Source organism: Thunnus albacares, chromosome 5 (assembly GCF_914725855.1).
Source record: "Thunnus albacares chromosome 5, fThuAlb1.1, whole genome shotgun sequence".
In the NCBI taxonomy this organism is placed as follows: Eukaryota; Metazoa; Chordata; class Actinopteri; order Scombriformes; family Scombridae; genus Thunnus; species Thunnus albacares.
This window is the reverse complement of record NC_058110.1, coordinates 2,720,708-2,740,024: the sequence shown is the minus strand read 5'-3', so window position 1 is coordinate 2,740,024 and position 19,317 is coordinate 2,720,708. Positions and strand designations below refer to the sequence as shown.

At 41.5% G+C, this 19,317-nt stretch overlaps 3 protein-coding genes across 3 annotated transcripts; 2 read left to right on the top strand and 1 right to left on the bottom strand.

Annotated features, from left to right (window-relative positions):
- The first annotated feature begins 1,571 nt into the window (after positions 1-1,571).
- Positions 1,572-3,669, top strand: pdyn (prodynorphin). The gene is made up of 3 exons (XM_044352267.1): positions 1,572-1,914; positions 2,181-2,317; positions 2,887-3,669. Exons 2-3 carry the CDS (start codon positions 2,195-2,197, stop codon positions 3,451-3,453), a joined length of 690 nt encoding a protein of 229 aa, XP_044208202.1. The 5' UTR covers positions 1,572-1,914; positions 2,181-2,194; the 3' UTR covers positions 3,454-3,669.
- Positions 3,670-5,135: 1,466 nt separating this feature from the next.
- Positions 5,136-12,346, bottom strand: gmeb2 (glucocorticoid modulatory element binding protein 2). Its single transcript, XM_044351825.1, has 10 exons — positions 12,026-12,346; positions 11,277-11,434; positions 11,066-11,151; positions 10,723-10,847; positions 10,518-10,621; positions 8,282-8,439; positions 8,061-8,129; positions 7,826-7,963; positions 6,165-6,287; positions 5,136-6,044 (listed from the first exon to the last, which is right to left on the bottom strand). Exons 2-10 carry the CDS (start codon positions 11,417-11,419, stop codon positions 5,443-5,445), a joined length of 1,548 nt encoding a protein of 515 aa, XP_044207760.1. The 5' UTR covers positions 11,420-11,434; positions 12,026-12,346; the 3' UTR covers positions 5,136-5,442.
- A 90-nt stretch (positions 12,347-12,436) lies between these two features.
- tpk2 (thiamin pyrophosphokinase 2) lies at positions 12,437-17,932 on the top strand. Its single transcript, XM_044351826.1, has 8 exons — positions 12,437-12,731; positions 12,826-13,067; positions 13,945-14,008; positions 14,094-14,224; positions 14,445-14,563; positions 16,528-16,660; positions 16,795-16,891; positions 17,235-17,932. Exons 1-8 carry the CDS (start codon positions 12,662-12,664, stop codon positions 17,279-17,281), a joined length of 903 nt encoding a protein of 300 aa, XP_044207761.1. The 5' UTR covers positions 12,437-12,661; the 3' UTR covers positions 17,282-17,932.
- The last annotated feature ends 1,385 nt before the right edge of the window (positions 17,933-19,317 follow it).

Below are 19,317 nucleotides of genomic sequence, written 5' to 3'. Positions count from 1 at the left end.
TGTGACTGTTCTCTGTGATGAGAAGATCTATCTTAATTTCAGAATGTGTCAGCCCCCCAGGAATTGTAGAGCACCACATTCAGCGAATTACCAGAACATAGCACAGCCAGTGTGCTAAGTGTTGAAATGTTGAGTCGTTATGGTAGTTACAGAGATTACTTTTATCTGAAATGAAATCAAATGAGCAAATAAATCAAATGCCAACAGGTTCTCAAGAGTGTAATCTTGCTGTGATGTCTACTATCCATAGAGAGCCACATCAGCGACCCAAGATATCATTGTCTTACCCTGCAGGGTTATAAATATCAATCTCAATCCCAGTAAAAGACTAATTATCAAGACAGACTGTGCACCTGGTACCAGTGTGTTGTATGTTGTTGTCTCCCTCGGTTATATCCCCAAGTTTTCTCTTCTTCCCTCCCATAAAACAAAGATCCACAGTGTAACGTTGGTCCATCAGTGAGCCGTCACAGGCTTTAACCTTGAAATGGGATGAGGTTGAATAATCATGTGTGGATCAGTTCACCAGGTCCTCCCACTGTACAACAGAGCACTGGCTGGCCTTGCTACCACTTATCTCATATACAATGCAACCTGAAGGCATTTGCTGACCACACAGACGACATGAATGTAATGATTACATTCAGAAGGTGTAGATCTGCTACGAGGCGGGGGAGGTGTGCACAAATTGTCAGTGCCTGAAACATGTACTGTATTATTATAGCGGTTGGGTGAAAACCTTGGATTTGTATTTACCTTGAGGACAAAGTATGGCTGTATGGTATTCATTTTTCCATTAGACTATGTTAGGTAACCATCTGTAACTACGGATAGACGTGAAACTGTCCTGTTTGCATCGTCACTACAAACTATGAGACATGCACTAACTAAAAAAAGTAAATGATCATCATCTCTGCAGTTCCCCTCAGCTCTATGGAGCGTTTCAGTGTCTTTCAGCTCTTTGTTTTGGTTTTATGCCTGCAACAACCTGGCTTCCAGTAGCAGCAGGCACCTGTTTTCAGTGAAAAGGTTCTTAGTGTATACTACCCGCTCAACACCAAACAGCAGACAGACACAGTTAGAGACTAGCTAGTGAACATAGTGAACATTTAGCAGCTAAACAGCCAGATATGTTTCTCAGGAGTTGATAGAGACCAAAAACAGAGCTAAAAGGAGAGTCACTTGGCACAAACATAACTCCAAATGAATGCTAATGTTGTAATCTGTGTCCGTTAGATGTGTAAATAGGCAACTGTTTGCTAACCATGTAAGGCGATGGTGTCAGCTTGTTCCACTGTGGCCAAGTGGCCTAAAAGATCAATTATTACTGTTTCAAGAACATTCAATCATCGAGTTCCAAACTCTGATGCTAATACTAATGACGGGGTGAAGAATCTGTTGAACAGTGTGTTTGTTTCTGGGGTTGGGGAGGGGGTCAGTCCTGCAGATACTCTATCTTACTATGCACATCTATACTATACATCATGTTTATATTTGGATGTCAGAATTAAAATTCCTCATTCTCCCTCATATATTATACTTTCTTTCAGTCTCTCTGAAAAAGACGCCAAGATGGAATGATGATGATGATGATGATGATGATGATGATGATGATGTGCTGATGGGATGAACTGCTGCTCCTATACCTTCTCCGCGTGGGCGTTGTTAAAATCTCCTGAAGCGGGGAGGCGGTGGGATTATTATTCACGCAGTACATTTCCCTCCCATTGGTCCGCTGATAGAAGCTGCTGTGATGCTGCGGTGACACAGACAAGACTCCTGCGATAAAAAGAAAGACGACGAGCCGCACAGGAGAAACACAAGTGTCAGAGGGAGGACAGCGAGTTTTCCATTTGGTGGTAGATGCAACTCTGCGAGTCTAACACGCCTGGAAGTATCTGTCCAACTCCTGAGGTACAGACTCAGCACTTTACTCTGACTTAGTGCACACTTTTTTTTTTTGCTTTGTATTGGATAAAATAGTGAAAGAAACACGGGTGATAAACCAATGTACGATTACGCACATTGCGCACGGCTCTACATGATCAGTAAAATAGTTATTAAAATAGGCTAAGTTCAAACTGTTTTGAAGAAATAAGATATTTTCATCATTGTGGGTTTTTGTTTGTGTATGTGTGTGTGTGTGTGTGTATGTGTGTGTGTGTGTGTGTGTGTGTCAGGGATCTGGTGAAGAATGGAGTGGTATGTCCTGGTGCTGATGCTGAGCTTGCCGCCCTCCATCCACACAGATTGTTCTTCACAGTGTCGGAAATGCGCGCAGCAGATCCTCAGCCCCGACGCCGCCTTCAGCAGCCTGGTAAGACCAGAGGCAACTTTACCTGGAGCTCATTCATTAGAGGCAGGGAGGGAACTGATGCTGGTTGGAGTAGTTTTGGCGTTTTCGTTTTTTTTTTTAAATGTCAAAATAAGGCAGCAGAGGACTAATGAGGAATTGGGATGATTTCTGAACTCAAAATACTAATTTGTCTCTCCAACGTAACTTTATTCTACTGTTATTTTATCATTTTAAGTTACTTCTAAATTCACAAATCTTAAAGTTAAGATACAGAATATGTCAGGCTGAATATGAGTTGAAAATGGGAATATACTATATTATTCCCATATTATAGGGCTGTGTAAAAAATACAGCATCGTGGGTTTGAATTTTTCAGCCCCAGATGCCATATTAATAAAGCTGTGGGCAAATGTGTGGTATAATCATTTCAAAGCTACTGAAGGGGGATTTTAAGCTAGAAATCGATATTCAGATATTGGTGTAGTTGTCTGAAATTGATGCCAGTCTGTAGAAAAGTCTCACTGTGTTGAAAGCCCATGTGCGCACAGATGCCGGTTGCTTTCACACTCTTGTGTCTGTGTGTCCTGCAGTCGTGCAGAGCGGGCTGTGAGGGGCAGCTGGAGAGCTGCGGACACGCTCCGGAGCTGGCGGACTTCAGCCAGGATGAAGCTGCGGAGGAGGAAGAGAGCCAACAAGCCGACCTGGTCAAACGCTACGGCGGTTTCATCAAGAGGATCGACAAGAACAAGAACAAAATCTTCACCTCTCCGTGGCGTGACAATTATATTGTGAAGGCCGCCGCGTTGCCCAAGAAATACGAGGACTTGTTGAAGAAGCTCGGGGAGAGAGATGTCGACGCGCCGGAGGACACAAGCGATGCTCCCGAGGATCAGATGCTCCGCAGTTATGTTAAACGTTACGGCGGCTTTTTACGCAAATTCGGCCCCAAGTCAAAGAGGAGTAGCTCCGTGGAGCAGGAGAGCCAGGAGCCCGAGGAGCTGCAGAAGCGTTACGGGGGCTTCATGAGGAGGATCCGACCAAAGTTGAACAACCTGAAGTGGGACAAGCGATACGGAGGCTTTCTGCGCCGCCACTTCAAAATCTCTGTGCGCTCAGTCGAGGAGCCCAGTTATTCCTATGATGACTTGAGCCAATAAATGAACCCTGCAGAAAAAGAGAAACTAGAATGAACTTGTGCAGGTTCACTTGAAATGCCACCATTTATCCAGAAAATGATCATATGCCTGCCTATCATGCTTATAGCCTCCTACTCGGTTGCCTTCTGTGTAACAACTCTCATTTTTGTGTTATTAGCATCATCGTCTATCGTTCAATAAAGGATGCTTGTTTAATACAACCATGAATAAAAAACACTTTACTGTTTGTCCAAAAACTTCAAAGGGAATCGTATTTGTGCGGCTGATTACAACTCCATCCGGAAATTAGGAATAATTTTATATTTCGTTCTTCTCGACAGACTCATGAACATCATTGCTAAATGTCTACATGTCGCTCTTTGATTCGACATACATCAAATACACAAAGCTAATATTTCTCATGTCTGACAAAATGTATTTTAAAGAGTTTGCAGATAAGAAAAAAAAATAATCCGAAATTTTGAGGTATTCGGTGCGACTTTCACAACCATACCACTAAAAAACGGAAGTAGCCTGTCAAACTAAATCAGCAAAATGCAAATAGCACTCTAACCTTTCACAGTCCGATTCATTTAAACCAATAGGACCTGTTATAATTAACATTTTCCCAACAGTCATCAATTTTCTGCTATTTCTATCAGATAATTTTACACAAGGCAACATCTAAAATGACTTTTACTGTTTTCTCGTTAGTCTGTGTCCATAAATCTAAACTGTCCTTCTGATACAATTAGTTACAAATTCATTATCTCCCCGTGATGGAAAAATCAAAGTATTGTGCAAAGGAACCTGACGAGCTGAGATCAAGATGAAACGCATTCCCAACAAACCAGATGAAGAATGAGCAATAACTAATATTGTTGCGCCATCTCGTGGCCGAATGAAGTCACGTCTGCTATTGTTTCATCAACACAGACGCGGCGGTGTGTTCTGATGGTTTCATCATGTAGGCTGTTCTTCATTATTCATATTCTATATGCTTAATGCTTGATGAAGTACTGCAGACTGTAGATGATGATTTTGCCCTCCATCACTTACACTGAAAGCACATTTGAAGGATCTTTTAATATCCAGTATGAACAGGAGGAATGATTACAGCGAGGAAAACCTCTTTCACTGTTCATACGGACACCTGACTGATGTTTCAAGACAATTGAAAAATCGTGACCCTATTATTTCAGGTGTCTTCTGCACTATTACCCATCAATTAATGTTTCAAAATGTTTAATCAAATTACAAACACAGCACACCAGAGCAAGGCATTATTCCAGCTGACCTGATGAGCACTTAAATGCAACATATACAATAAAAACTGTCAATTTATGACATATATTTACATGGAAAATCTTAATACCAATATGTCCTCAACACTGGCCCATCACTCTTTTTTTATAATCTTTGTGATGAATTTACAATCTAGTGGCACACATGACAACTGAGTAAACTCCATACGCTGATTAAGACCCTGAGATGTGGTTGTAAGGCCCGAGAAAAACCAAAGAAGTGGACCCTGAGTTAAGATTTTGATGAAATTTAGAATGTGTCTTTACTTACTTCGGACCAAACCAATGAGAAAAGCAGGTACTACATTTTGAGTCCATGTCTCAGTGTGTCCTTATTTCAATGTCTAAGTCACTCACTCACTTATGAAGACATGAATATGTAATGTATGTAATGTGATGTTCAATTTGTTCTTGAAAACGGAGCATTTATTACCAAACTGCACAGTACTTTTTTTTACAGCCTAAATGGAACACATCCATACAGAAACAGCTGTATCAGATATATTAGATACAAATACAGCATATTTACAGTAAATTCACAAATGAAATACAGACTGCTGACACCAAAGGCCATTCAGGTATCTTAAAAGTCTAAAGACATTTACAAGTGAGGGTGCATCACAGGAAATGCACATTCAGTCCAGGAACCAAACAAACCCTGATATAACACAGTGGACACTGGAGAGAACAGCTGCTCCCCGTTTGACTATTTAACCTCTTCTGGCTGACCTTCCTCATCACCGTCAGCTTGTCCTTCCTCTAGCAAATCATCCACAGCGGTTACCGTGGCGTCCACCACACTGATGCTGCTGACGGGCTGTGAGATGGTGGTGTTCTGTGTGGTGGCCAGGCTCTGCAGCGTGGCCGGCAGCGTCACCAGCTGGTACTGAGGTCCGACCACCTTGACGAAGGCCGTGGAGGCCGCAGAGCCGCTGGCACCGGGCGCGCCCTCCTGTCCCGCCGCTGTGGACAGCACAGTTAGGTTGGAGGCATCGGCTGCCAGCTCTGACCCAGCGAGCGGGGAGGTCAGCAGGGTGTACCCGCCCAGGTTGGTGCCAGCCTGGGCTCCCGCCATAGTCAGCACCTTGCCGAGCGGCAGCGCGGTCAGCTGGTTGAGAGGCAGCGTGATCTGTGTGGGAGTGGCGTTGACCGAAGCGGGGCCGGAGATGGCACGGGTCAGCCGGGGGCGTTTGGGCGCAGGGGGCGCAGGGACTGGGGTGAGGGTCATCAGGACGTTGTTGAGGTGCTGGGATTTGCTCTTTAGCTCCTTGGCTCGCTTCCTGTGCTCATCACACTGCTGCTCCAGAGCTGCAAGTGAACAGAACATCTCATCAATACCTATAAACACCAACTAAGACGCCTTCATACAGACGGATACTGGTTCATTTCTCTACAGCTACACATAAACATGAGTGTAGGAACACTGACCGGCCAGACTGCGAGTGTACTGCTCTCTGTAACGGTCCATCTGGCTCTTGTGACTGGCCAGAACCTTCTTCACCAGGTCCAACATCCCAAAGTTCTGCACAATGTTGTTGAGCAAAACAGCATCTGACAAAATAAACAATTCATGTTAAATATATCAAAGCTGTAACAACAGAACGTAACAGCAGAACGATTTATGTGCAGTTTGTTCTCACGTTTATCTGCTGAAGGAGGAAAGTTTATCTTAAATCTGAGTAGAAGGTGTGTACATATTGATATGTGACATTGCAAATATTGATTGATTGATTATTCAAAGCTGAGTATTTTATTTTTTTAAATATGTCTAGAGGGGATCATTAAGCATCATTTCCTGTAATAAACTCCACAGGAAACTGAACCGAGGCTTCAAACTTCATTCTTGGAAAAAGCTTTGACAAAAAAAAATCCCAACTAAAGGTCCACACACTAGCTTTTTACAGCGCTTTCAGCTGTGTCAAATGGTCTTCCTCAGTGGATGGAGTTTGGTCCAATGTGATGAAGATGGACCTGTTTAATAAACTGCTACTTTATCCTGTTTAATTTCTTCCACCCACCGTAGGGGCCGGACAATTCCCTTAACTTTATCCACATTTCCCTCACTTGCATCTTTCCCTTCCACTGAGGACGTGAGAAAAACATGTGAGGAGAGAGGAAATGAAGAAGTAGTAGTAGTTGGATTGCTGTTGCAGTTTCCATGTGAAAACAACATATATCTACGCGTCTGTCGAAGACATTCTGGTAAAAACCTTCATTCACACAATAACACCAAAACAACAGAAACACAAAAAAAAAACAACAAAACTCAACTGACAAATCAAACTTAAATACAGGTTAATGACAGCTGTGTGATCGGCCACTATGTTGACATTTAATATTATAAATCACAGAGAAAGTAAGAAGAATCAAAAGATCTCACTGCCTCACAGCTGATTATGACTGGTTCACTACAGACAGCCTGCTGCTCTGCTGAGTGTCGGCTAGTTCAACATCCTGTCAGTCCCGTCCTGCTCTCTGACGTCACACACTGTTGTTGTTAGTTGTTCTCATTGACATCGTTTTCTGTTGCTGTTGTCAGACAACAGAATGAAATAATGAAATAATGACTTGATTGCAGCTAATAAAAACTGTATTAGAACAGTATTTTGGAGTGTGAAGTGAGGATGTTAAGTTCCTGTTTAGTTTGTTTGGAGTGTCGTTCACTTAAGTGGACGACACTCCAAAGATGTATCACTGTGTGTGCTGCACTACGTACGCTCTCCAGTCTTTGCCACTTTTGTCTCAAAAAAATCCAATCTGTGCAGAAGTCCCTCTAAAGCTTCACACTCAGCCCTCGGCGTGGCCGGTAGAGACCTGCTGACTGTAGATGTTCTGCTCTGCTGGTTGCAGTAAAGCAGTGAGGACATTCAGAGTGCAAATATAAGCGTATCTTTTCTGTTATTTATGCTAAGTTAAACATTCTTGTTGTTACATGTTGGAGATGTTGACAAGGTTGGAGATCATTTTTTATGATGTGTGTTCAAGGTAATGTTGAAGTGCTGGATTCAGTTGGGGGTTTTGAAATTTTTGGGTTTCTTTTTCTTTTTACTTATGGAAGGTATTTGTTAACCTCTGTGTGTGTTTCTGACCTTTGACCTGTAGCGGTGGGTCACACACCCTCTCCTGCAGCCCCTTCAACACCTCCTGCAGCTCCCTCTGGAAGTCCTCCACCACCTCCTCCAGCAGCCCCGCCTCCTTTACCCCACGCCAGAACGCCACAGAGTCCTCTGGACACACACACACACACACACATCGTAAACATCACTTCACTCTATCAGTTCATTCTTAGTGATGCTTCATGTGTGTATGCAGGTTCCTGATCACCTCCGATGGCTGTGACCCACTCTGAAGTTTCCTCTGGCACCTCTGGAAACGAGGCTGCTGCTCCGTTCACTAAACACAAACACAACACTCACTAAACCACATCACTAGACTCAGACCAGTGTGAGAAATTTATCCAAGTATGTGACAACAATAATTCTCTTGGGGGCTCGTCCTGACTGGCATTTTTCCACAGTGTGATGCCTGAGGCTTGTGTGACTTACAGTTAGCTGATGATGGGGTGGCAGGAACCAGTTCAGCAGACTGGTCGCTGCTGATGGACACTTTGGTCCCGACGAGGTCTATCTTGGTGCTGCGGCAGGTGTTGGAGCAGACCTTTGTGTGCTGGTAGAAGTCCAGCTCACCTGAGTCCATGATCTTCCTGAGGAATGAAATGTGATGACGGGACTTTAGGAAGCATCAGGATACACGACTTCTGTTTACTGACACCGTGTCTGAGGGAACGGCGCCTCCCTGAGGCGTATTTGTGAATTACATATCACCCGTTGAAAGGAGGGAAGAGGTGGAATCACAATAAATGAATTGAAATACAAAATAAATAACCTGGATGACCGTTCATGTTTTGTTTGTCTCTGCCTCTCAGATGAGCATCCTGTAACACTACGCATCATTATCATCACCATCATCACCAACATCTTCTGAAAGGAATATAGTTTAAGGAATCCATGTAATCAGCCTAAATCACAAGGTAGTGATAAAACAGAGAGGAGAGGCACAATCAGCCTGATGATTTCCTCAATTCACACAGCATCTGGCATGTAGTGGACCACTTTCCATTTGCCTGGTGAGAACTCTCCATGACGACAGCGAGACACGGAGGAGTCAGAGGTGGAAACTCCAACAGAGGAAAGTCAGCCGGAGAATCTCTTTTAGCTGACATTTAAACAAAACCTCTTACGCCCTAAAACTGACATATAGGCCATGAGATGGTGTGTGAGACCACACAAAGGAAAGTCATTTTAAATATTAAACAATGTTGTATTACTTCAACCAAGAAAATCTCTCTATATAAGGAGGAAAATGTTGATATGTAGCTATGAAATGGTAAAATATGTAGATGACACTGATAGAATTAAAAACATCTGATCTACCCAAATGAAGCACCATTCATTTGTGTGAGAGGCCAAGTGTGTCCCAATCAAGCTAAAGAGGCCTCAGATATCCACGGAGACGAGGAATCTTCACAAGGTGCGAATGCCCCCGGCTGCTGATTGGCCAGAGCAAGTGTTGTGTGGCTCGTCCTGCCCATTTACAGAACCACTGCTATGTATTAACATCACATTTTTTTTCAGTGCACACAATTTGACTAAAAGTGTATTGGATTAGAATTTCTGACTTTACCTTTAATGTTAGTGTGTTAGAGAGCTATACCAGCGTGCTAAGATGCTAAACATTACAACCTAAATATTTGCATCCTGCGTTCACACAGTGGCGGGAGGAAATGAAGAACAGCCTGTTTATCTTATAGTCACAACATATAAATAGCCTGAATTAGCTTGTTTATGGTCGTACATATTTCTAGTGTTAGTGTCCAGCTCATTCTGAATGAACTCAATCAGCTCTGTTACAATAAATCAAGACAGTAAGTTTCCACTCAGAGTTTAGCTGATACAGTCTTATTTGGTCTGGTGTGACCAGCATCTTATGGTGACTCATTTTAGTAAAAATGTAGACAGATATTGTTGTGTAACTGACATTACAGTCTGCAAACTGACTCAGTAACAGGAAATTTGAGCATTTATCATTATCCCATAATTATGACTTGTGACCACTGTTGAGTGAAACTAACATAAGATTTAGTGTTGAATTTTATTGAGACGTAACTGCTAACAACAGTGGCTTTGAAGGTTTGTTGACATTTCCGTAGTTATTTTCATCAAGTGAGAGATATTACAGCCATCATCAAGCTTCAGTCTGTGGGCTGAACTAATAAATAACTGTTTAACCAAAAGCATCTGGTTTTATGTTGCTTCTCTTCCTCCAGTGAGCTGGGCTGTAACAAATATGTATTTTCATTTTAGTGAATTTATTTATTGGAGTAAAAGTAGCAATACTATAGAGCTGCAATGGTTACTATTAAATTTATTGCCAACTATTTTAATAATCGATTAATCATTTTGAGTAATTTTTTAAGGAAAAAAAGTCCAAATTCTCTGATTCCAGCATCTTAAATGTGAATATTCTCTGGTTTCTTTAGTCCTCTGTGACAGTTGGACTTTGGACTGTCGGTCGAGACAAAACCAGACATTTGAGGACGTCATCTTGGTCTTTGGGAAACAGTGATCGACATTTTTCACCATCAACAGAGATGCTGGACACCGATAAACTGAGGGTTCAAACTAGGAGCTATAAATGTAACTTTCTTCAAACATGCAAGAAAATAAAGACAGGTTTAGTTAAATAAATGTTGCATATAAAAGAAGGCTATGGAGTCCAGACCTGAGCATGGTGCCGTTGAGGCGGATGGCTCGTTTCCAGTCCTTCAGAGTGGACTTCCCTGCTAAACACACAAACTCCTTTGGGCTGATGAGCTGCTCGTTGAACTGATGAGAGAGGAAACAAAATCAATCATGAGCTGACGATTCATTCTTATTTACGTCACCTGAAATATGTTTATGATGTTCTCAAAAATGACAACGCACACCTGGACACATTTAACATTGATCCCCGGGCAGACAAACTTCTTCCAGACTAGCGTGGCTTTGGCGTCTCCACAGGTGATTGGGTAGAAGACATCAGCTTCCACATCCACCTCCTCAGTTAACTTCACTGCAGAGACAGAGACACCCTCAAACACCCGTCTCCATCAGCTGACCATACAAACAGAATATCATGTCACCAACCCAAGATCCTCATTCCTAGAGTGGTTGAATAAGGAAGCCTACAGGACTGTTGTTCATCTTGTTTTAATGCCAACTGGTATCAGTTCAACGCCTCACTTATACAAAATCATATAACATGTAGCAAAAGCCTGCAGGTCACATTACCAATGACTGCCTCTTCCTTTGAGAGGGAATCCGTTCTGCTGGCTTCAGCTTCTGCTTCCACTGGTGCTACTGTGAGGACGTCTTCCCTGGAGACACGGCACAGAAACAACGTTTGAGTTTAGCAAAAGGAGCAACAGAACAATCTCCCCAAAACTCAGAGCATGACCACTACAGTTGTGTGTGTGTGCAGTATGTGCATGTTACCACAAACCCTGGCTGAGGGGTCAGCTCTGCAGTCACCAGCACGGCTTTATCCTCCTCCACCACTGAGGGAAGGTCCTCGCTTACCGACCCCGGTATGGTAACAATCACGACCTCACTCATTTCTTGCATGCCGACGTCTGATGAAGCCATAGTGGACAGATGGAGCTTCAAAGCAAAAAAAAAATGGAGCAACGGCATTTAGAGATATGTCGTTATTGTAAATAATATTCATATAAAATTGGAGAATGTTGAGTCAATGCAAGGAAGAGGGTTTGAAAGACACTGAGGAGAGCAGCGAGCAAGAATGTGCAACAAATCTGAATCTAAAGAAAGCATGGCTCAGACTTCAATAGCTGACTTTTAAGAATTGAAAGTAAGAATAACTAGCTTTTGATAATTAAATGTAAGTACATAATTACGACTGGATAACAGAAGGAACTTCAATAATTTCTCAACTCAAACAGTACATGTTGTGATCCCTACAGCCACAGTATCAAGTGGGAAAAGTTTGACTTTTGTTATGGTATATATGCCGAAAAGTTTATTAATGGTATATCACACCTGATAATGTCTTACAACGTTGTAGCTTCAAATATACTTTCTATACATCAACAACAAATTAAATTAGTAAGTTTTGAGTGCAGTTTGGTTTACCCTCGTATTTAGCTCGCGAGGACAACAGGGGGCGTGATGGGGCAAACGCAGCTAAAATTAGACATAGAAATGTAAATATATGACACATTGAATTAATCCTACCTTTTCGGTCTTAATTGTCTTTGACAGTCGTTAGATACTCTATTCAAATATCGCTGATGTTGCCTCGTCTTGTAGAGAAAACGTGAGGAAACTGAGTGTTAGCCTGACAGGATGTTTGCTAGCTAGCTGTTCATTTAACTTAGTTATATTGCTAGCTAAAAGCTAAACGCAGCTGATACATCATTTCAGATGAGGGGTCTCCCCTTTAAATCTACGATACAGCCGCCCAGCACAACTCATGGAAAACATCTCATCTTCACAGGACTAAATGGATGTATCCTTCTCTATCACTGTCTTCTTCCCATGGATGTTTTCTTCTTCTAATGAATTTCCAGCAGACTGTAAGTGAGAAGCGTAATGCTGCCCCTATGGGAAGACTGTTTTGGGGCCAGTGTGCTTCACGTAACGTCGTAATTACTCGGTTTGGCCGCTATGTGAAGTTTGCTTTAAAGCCCGGCGCTCTTCTTCTATCCAGTTGTCTTTATACATCCATAGTTCAGCGTCATGGAGGCGTGAGGAGACTGGCGTCATGTTGAAAATAATAATACAGTGTTGTTATGATAGTTATTTTTCGACACGTTAACATATCCGGATTCTTGAAGTGCAGGTGAAGAGGCTCGTTGACTGGAAGTTAAAATGGCAGTCTCTGCCTGGTCAGAAGACATACTCCGGCTCCTCCGCCGAATGAATAACTTTTATTTACCAGGTAAAGTTAGACGAGAGGTATTGTGTGAATTTGTCGCCATGACGGGCTGAGATATTGTTTTGTACAGTAACCAATCACCAACTGTTCCCCGCAGGCTCCGGTCGAGCGAAATGTTTTCGGTTTGAGATAGACGGGACGCAGGTCGGCTGGATCCCTCCGCATGTAGCGTCGCTGCTGACGCGGTATCCAGACGTGTTCAGTCCGCCGCACGGTGGCGCAGTGTCCCTGCATCACAGGCTGGACTCTGCTGGGAAGAGATCCGAGGCTGTGGACGCTGTCCTGACGTCCTGGAGAGGAGAGGGCTCACTGAGCTGCCTGACGGGATGGAGAGATGAGGTGAGACAGGACACACACACACACACACACACACACACACACACACACACACACACACACACACACACACACACACACACAGCTGTTAGTATGATGTTGTATAGCATTGGATCATGGTTGGTTCCCATTGATGGGGCCAAGTTAATTTTAATAATGCAGAACCTGTCTTAGTTGATACTGAATAAAAATCAAATGACTTAAACCAACTGACATACAGTTAAGCGAGGTGTTTTGGGCCCCTGGGGCTCCAGAGCAGTTGCCAGCTTTGCTTGGCTGGTAATCCAGTCTTGCGTTACTAATATGGCATCTGATTTTGTATCTCTTCAGTACTGATTCAGAGGAGCAAACCTGGAAAATGGATGTCTTGGTTTCCATTAAATTCATTTTGAATGTTGAAGGACGGGTTCACAATTTTTCAAGTCTGTCTTAAAGGACCAGTGTGTAGGATTTAGTGGCTTAGCCAGTGTTTGCTTGGTCCATTCTGGGCTTCTCTAGAAACATGGTGGTGCAACATGGGGTGCTCCGTGAAAGAGGACCTGCTCCTTATGTAGATATAAAGGGCTCATTGTAAGGTAAGGAAAATACACAATGATTCTTATTTCCATGGGATTATACACAAATTAAAACATATTTATGAATATTTTATTCCATTTCTGCCCAAGGATCCCCCTAAATCCTACACACTGGTCCTTTAAACAACAGTCAGGAGCCCAAATGAACATTGAAACATGTTTTCAGTCTAATAAGGGAATTGGGATCTATGTCTTCTATCTAATACAGTGGATTAAAAATTGCATCCTAACACCTGAATTCACTTTACATGTTCACACTGACAGCACATGACTCTCAGTAAATCTGAAGTATTCTCATCTTTCAGAAGTACAACGTGATGCAGAAGTTCTCAGACCCTCCTTTGATGTGGATGGAGAGAGCAGCTACGAGTAAGTGTGGGCTCACAGTAACAGGTCGAAGGAAACTTTTATCACTATTAGTGTCCTGTGAACTAACCGTGATGTTACTGAACAGGTCTTTTTGGAATCAAGCGGTATGGAGTCCATGTTAACGGCTACACTGTTAGTGAAAGCGGGGAAGTCAACATGTGGCTGGCAAGACGCTCCCCAACAAAGCAGACGTATCCTGGACTACTGGACAATGTGGTGAGCACAACCTGTGACACTGTCAAGACATGCTGCCATGGTAGATACTGTAAAGAGTTAATATATATGAATTAAATGAACAGCACAACATTTTAAATTCAACATTTTGAATGATATCAAGTATATAAGTGCTGTTAATGCACTTGAAGCGCTGCTTGTTGACTGGCTGATGAGAGGACTAGAAAGAATCGAGGAGGGCTGATGTGTTGTAACTCTGAAGGCAGCAGGCGGTCTGGCTGCTGGGCTTGGCATCAAACACACTCTGGTCAAAGAATGTCAGGAAGAAGCATGTATCCCAGCAGCCCTTGCTGAGAAGGCTCATCCTGTAACCACAATAAGGTAAGCTTGATACCAACACTCATAGAAAAGAGTCTTTTCTCATGTGCAGAACCAAACAGACAGTAAATGGATCTAATAACAAGTACTGTGTGTCCGTGTTTCTGAAGCCGGTCCGATGTGGAAAACTACAACTATACACCAATAAAACAATACAGAATTACTATCAATAGCACACAATAATATATATGTATAGACCAGTTAACAGGGTAACTACGTCATCCTAAATAACCTACATCAGCATGAACAACACTGATAATAAGGTAACTCGGTCTACAAAGTAATTAAGCCGTAAATCAATTAAGCTAGCGAAACTGTCAGAAATTTTGCTAAATGAAACAGTGTAACAGAATGAGGTAGAATATGTAAGTAAGAGGGTCGACTCAGGCAGAAATATTCACAACAGAAGTGGCAAAGCTGATATGTTTGTCCTTCACACACACACATCAGAGGTTCTAGACAGTCCATATTATTGTCTCTCAAGAGGTTTTCACCATGGTGATGGTAGGGAAACTCTGCTCGTTAACTACTTTAGAGCAAGGCTGTGTGTCAGGAAGGTAAGAGAGAGTGTGACGTCACCTTATTAAGAGGTAGAACTGTTTTGCTTTTGTACATTCACTATTTTGTGAGGTTTATTCTTTTATTTTGATATTTGTAATATTTTTAATGTATTGTTTTTGAGGTGCAGATTAGCGTCAGCGACAGTAATGTTACATAACTTGCTAATACATATTATATGTACCTTGTGTTTAGAGGGTATGGAGCTATTAAAACTCACCTGGAAGAAAACATGAATGCTTTCAGTCCTATTTAGAACACAAGGTAGTGGTGCACTTGTGGCCGAAATGAGTATTACAACAACAAACACTTATAAAAATCTTGATTTAAAAAAAAAAAAAAATTATTCACCTGCTACTTTCACAGATGATGAAGAAAAAAAACAAACAAACTTTGCCCTCTTGTGGCTGAAATGAGTATTACAACAGAGAACAACAACAACAAAAAAATTTACCTGCTACTTTAACACATGAAAAAAAAAAACTTGATGATCCTGGCAAAAAAAACCAAATTCTTCACCAATTTTCACATGTGAAAAAAAAACAAAAAAACCCCAAAAAACGTAGAAAGATGATCCCGGCAAAACTTTTTTTTTACCTGTTTCACAGATTAATTTTTTTTTTTTATTATTTTTTTTATGGAACTTTGAAAGATTATCCTGGCAAAACCCTCACTTTCACTTGTTTTCACTTGTTCTTAACTCATGAACACAAGAGAGAAAAGAATTAAGATCAGACTTAGGAATTGGATCCTCAGAAAAAAAAAAGTTCTCGCTTGCCTTTCAAGGCTTCCGTAGAGGAGCCAGGGATTGAACCACCAACCCTACGATTAGTGACAATCCACTCTACCTGCTAAGCCACAGCCGACTCCCTAAATACAGCAAGCCCACAGAATAGTCTCATATTCAACAATGAAACAAAGTGGACCTTCCCACCGTCACTCATGTTCCAAAGTAAATGAAAGAATGTGATCACAGTTGCTTTAGAGAATGTAATTAAGGTGCGATACAGCCTGATCATGTGTAATAGTGCCCTGAGATAACTTCTGTTGTGATTCGGCGCTATATAAATAAAAATTGAATTGAAAAACTTGAACGTACATCAAGCATTGCAGTGGTGATATCAGTGGTTGAAATATCACAACACTCAACTATAAATCCAAACCTCAACCCTTTAACCCCTCGTACCTCGGCATAAATCCAGGTTTAGTCTCTTAAAGGCAGCACAGTTTTGGTCTCTGTAAGGCAAGACTGGACGAGGTCTTCAGGTTCTCTGAAGGACCACCTCATGGTCTGGTTCCTTCAGAGTTCTGCAGGAAGTTTGTCTTTCCCTTTTTAATATTACAAAAAACAAGTAAAAAAATCAAGCCTCTTTTGATTCCATAACTAACCACTTCAATACATTTTCTAGCTACACTTATGAGGATGAAGAGGGAGTGTTTGCAGAAAGCCAGTTCGTCTTTGATTTGGAACTTCCTCTCCAGTTCAAGCCCAGAATAGGTGATGGAGAGGTGCAAGATTTTTACCTCCTGCCCATAGATAAGGTTTGTATTTTTGTCATATTCTCAGAAGTATTCCCTTGAAATGACGATATACTGAGTGATGTTAGAAGAACAGAGATTTAGCTTTCAAGAAAATACAATCTGAGTATGATCTAATCTGTCTGTCTTGGTTTCAGGTGAAGGAACTACTGGCCACTGATGACTTCAAACCCAACTCTGCCATGGTGGTCCTGGATTTCCTCATTAGACACTCAATTATTGAGCCTGATAGAGGTTTGTGGCGATCTTCTTCCAGCATCTATGAATATGCAAAATGTTTTTCATTTTAAAAGTTTAACTGCCGGACACGCGATGTCTCCTATTTCATTGAAAAGTCCGTTCTCAGTGTTTGTGCACTGGAGGCTTCCAGTTTCCACATCACACTTGTATGTAAGTTACATACTGAACCATAATTAGCTTTCAAACTAGTTGTGACATCACTAATCATGCCCATAGACCCGCCCCTAAAAATCTGTTTTTTAAGTCAACACAGAGGAACTTTTCTACTTTCAGCAGATGAATGTGAAAACAAAATTACATCATTTTTAAAGAAACTTCATGTGCTTTTTCTTTTCAGAGCCGTTTTACCAGGAGTTCGTGATGGGACTCCATCAGACGTTATAGAATGAAGCTGAAGACTGAACCGCTCAGACACCACACGCTGTGTGTCACAGTGTTGTTTACATGGATCCCAGGCAGATGTTAGTGTTGCAGAAGCCGACTTCAGTCCTGGGAGCTCAGAAGATGTATCAGTCAGTGGACTGTGGGGAGCGGTTTCTATGACGACAACTGAATTCAGCCTTGCTTTGGGATGGATGCTTACAGGGCTGTTCTGACCACGTCTATGGACAGTTCATCAGTGTACAATACTGTGATTTTTGAAATATCAACAGTTAGTATTGTATAAGAAGCTGAGATATAACTGGAAATAATATCTATGGGATTGTTTATGAAACTCTAAGTATAAGAGATATTTATAGATAATCAAGTAAAGTCATAGATCACATCAATTTGCAATTTTTTTAAATGCAAGAGACAGTATAAAATGAGGCATGTACTGATATATGAACACTACATGTAGCATAAATGGTTTAAATAGACAACTGTATTCAGCATTATTGTGACATTTATTAGTATTTAGAATATTAATAATTTAGTAATGATGTGTAAAGATCCCCTCCAGACATGTTTTGTGACATCTAAAGAATTCTTGAAATGACATTTGCTCTTTTCCCTTATTAAATCATTCACAATCAGTGAATATCCAGCCGGAAACCAGACGTCTCCTACTTCAGTGTAAAGTTCATTCTCAGTGTTTTGTGTACTGGAGGCTTCAAGTTTCCGCATCACACTTGTGTAAATTGAAAACTGGACCACGATGGCTCCAAACTAGTTGTGATGTCACAAATCCTGCTCTTCTGTGCACACAGAGAGTCAAAGTTGAACTCATCATGAGGACTCTGACACAGCCTGAAACAGTTGTTTTGGGAGGCAGATTTGTCAGGTCTCAGAAAACAACCTTGATGATAACATCAGTGTTATTTCATAAGAGAAAGCTTGTGTGCTCTTAAAAATAGACCCAAGCTGGTTGTGGACAGGTGGGAACTTTGATTCATATGCTGCGGCGCTGCCCTGCAGTCAAGTGCGTTTGGTCAGAAGTGTTTCAACTGATTTCAGTAATTATGAATATAAATCTGAGGTTCTGTGTAACAAACCAACTGGTGCGTCGGGTCAGTTGTTTACTTGCTGGCGTACAGGACTTTGGGGCCAGCAGAGTGACATTTACATTTTGGCATTGAAAATAAAATTCGGTATTCAAAACAAAACCTGAACTGAAAAAGAAAACATTGGCACTGAAAAAAGTTCCACTGAAAAATAAAAACACAAACATTAAAAAATTACAATCTTACAATTTTATTTTGATATTTTTTGCATGATGATGTGTTTTCCAATGTCATTCTTCAGATTTTTGCTTCATGTGTCTTTTTTCAGTGACACATTTTTTTTTTTATGCTGTCTAATTTTTCAGTGTCCCCGGTTTTAGGTTTCAACTTCCTGTCACTGTTTTGGTGTAGAGGGGAGGGCCCTTGCTGGGCCTACATTACCCAGTGTGCCTTGTGGTGCGACAAAGAATGGGTATCCGAGGGCGATGTCATCATGGCAGAGATTTTGAGCCAGACTGTTGTAATTTGGACGGACAGACTAAACCTGACTTAAATTTTATCCATAATAAAAGTTAACGGGGGAAATGACGATGATGAAAAGAAAAATCTTTCTAATGAATGAACGATCAAATAAGGACATTGGGATGTAGCTCCTGTGTTAATAACTGGATCTGAAAGTATCATACAATCCTCATCAGCTCGTTCAAGCTGTCATCAGAGCTATATTAGTATGATGGCACAATTTCATCACATTCTATATGTCTGCTGCGTCATTTTACACACATTTTCATGTCTGGCATCTTTTGAAACTTTGGGATCTAAGTAAGAAGAATTTAAAGACAGTTGTGTGGCTGAATCATCAATCTGTAGAGGTGAAAACTCCAGCAACACTTGTAATATATAGAACAACTTTACTGTTAGACCAACACATTTCAGCTTGTGGCCTTCATCTGGGTCATCATGAAACACATTACAAACAACATTTAAATAGAGGAA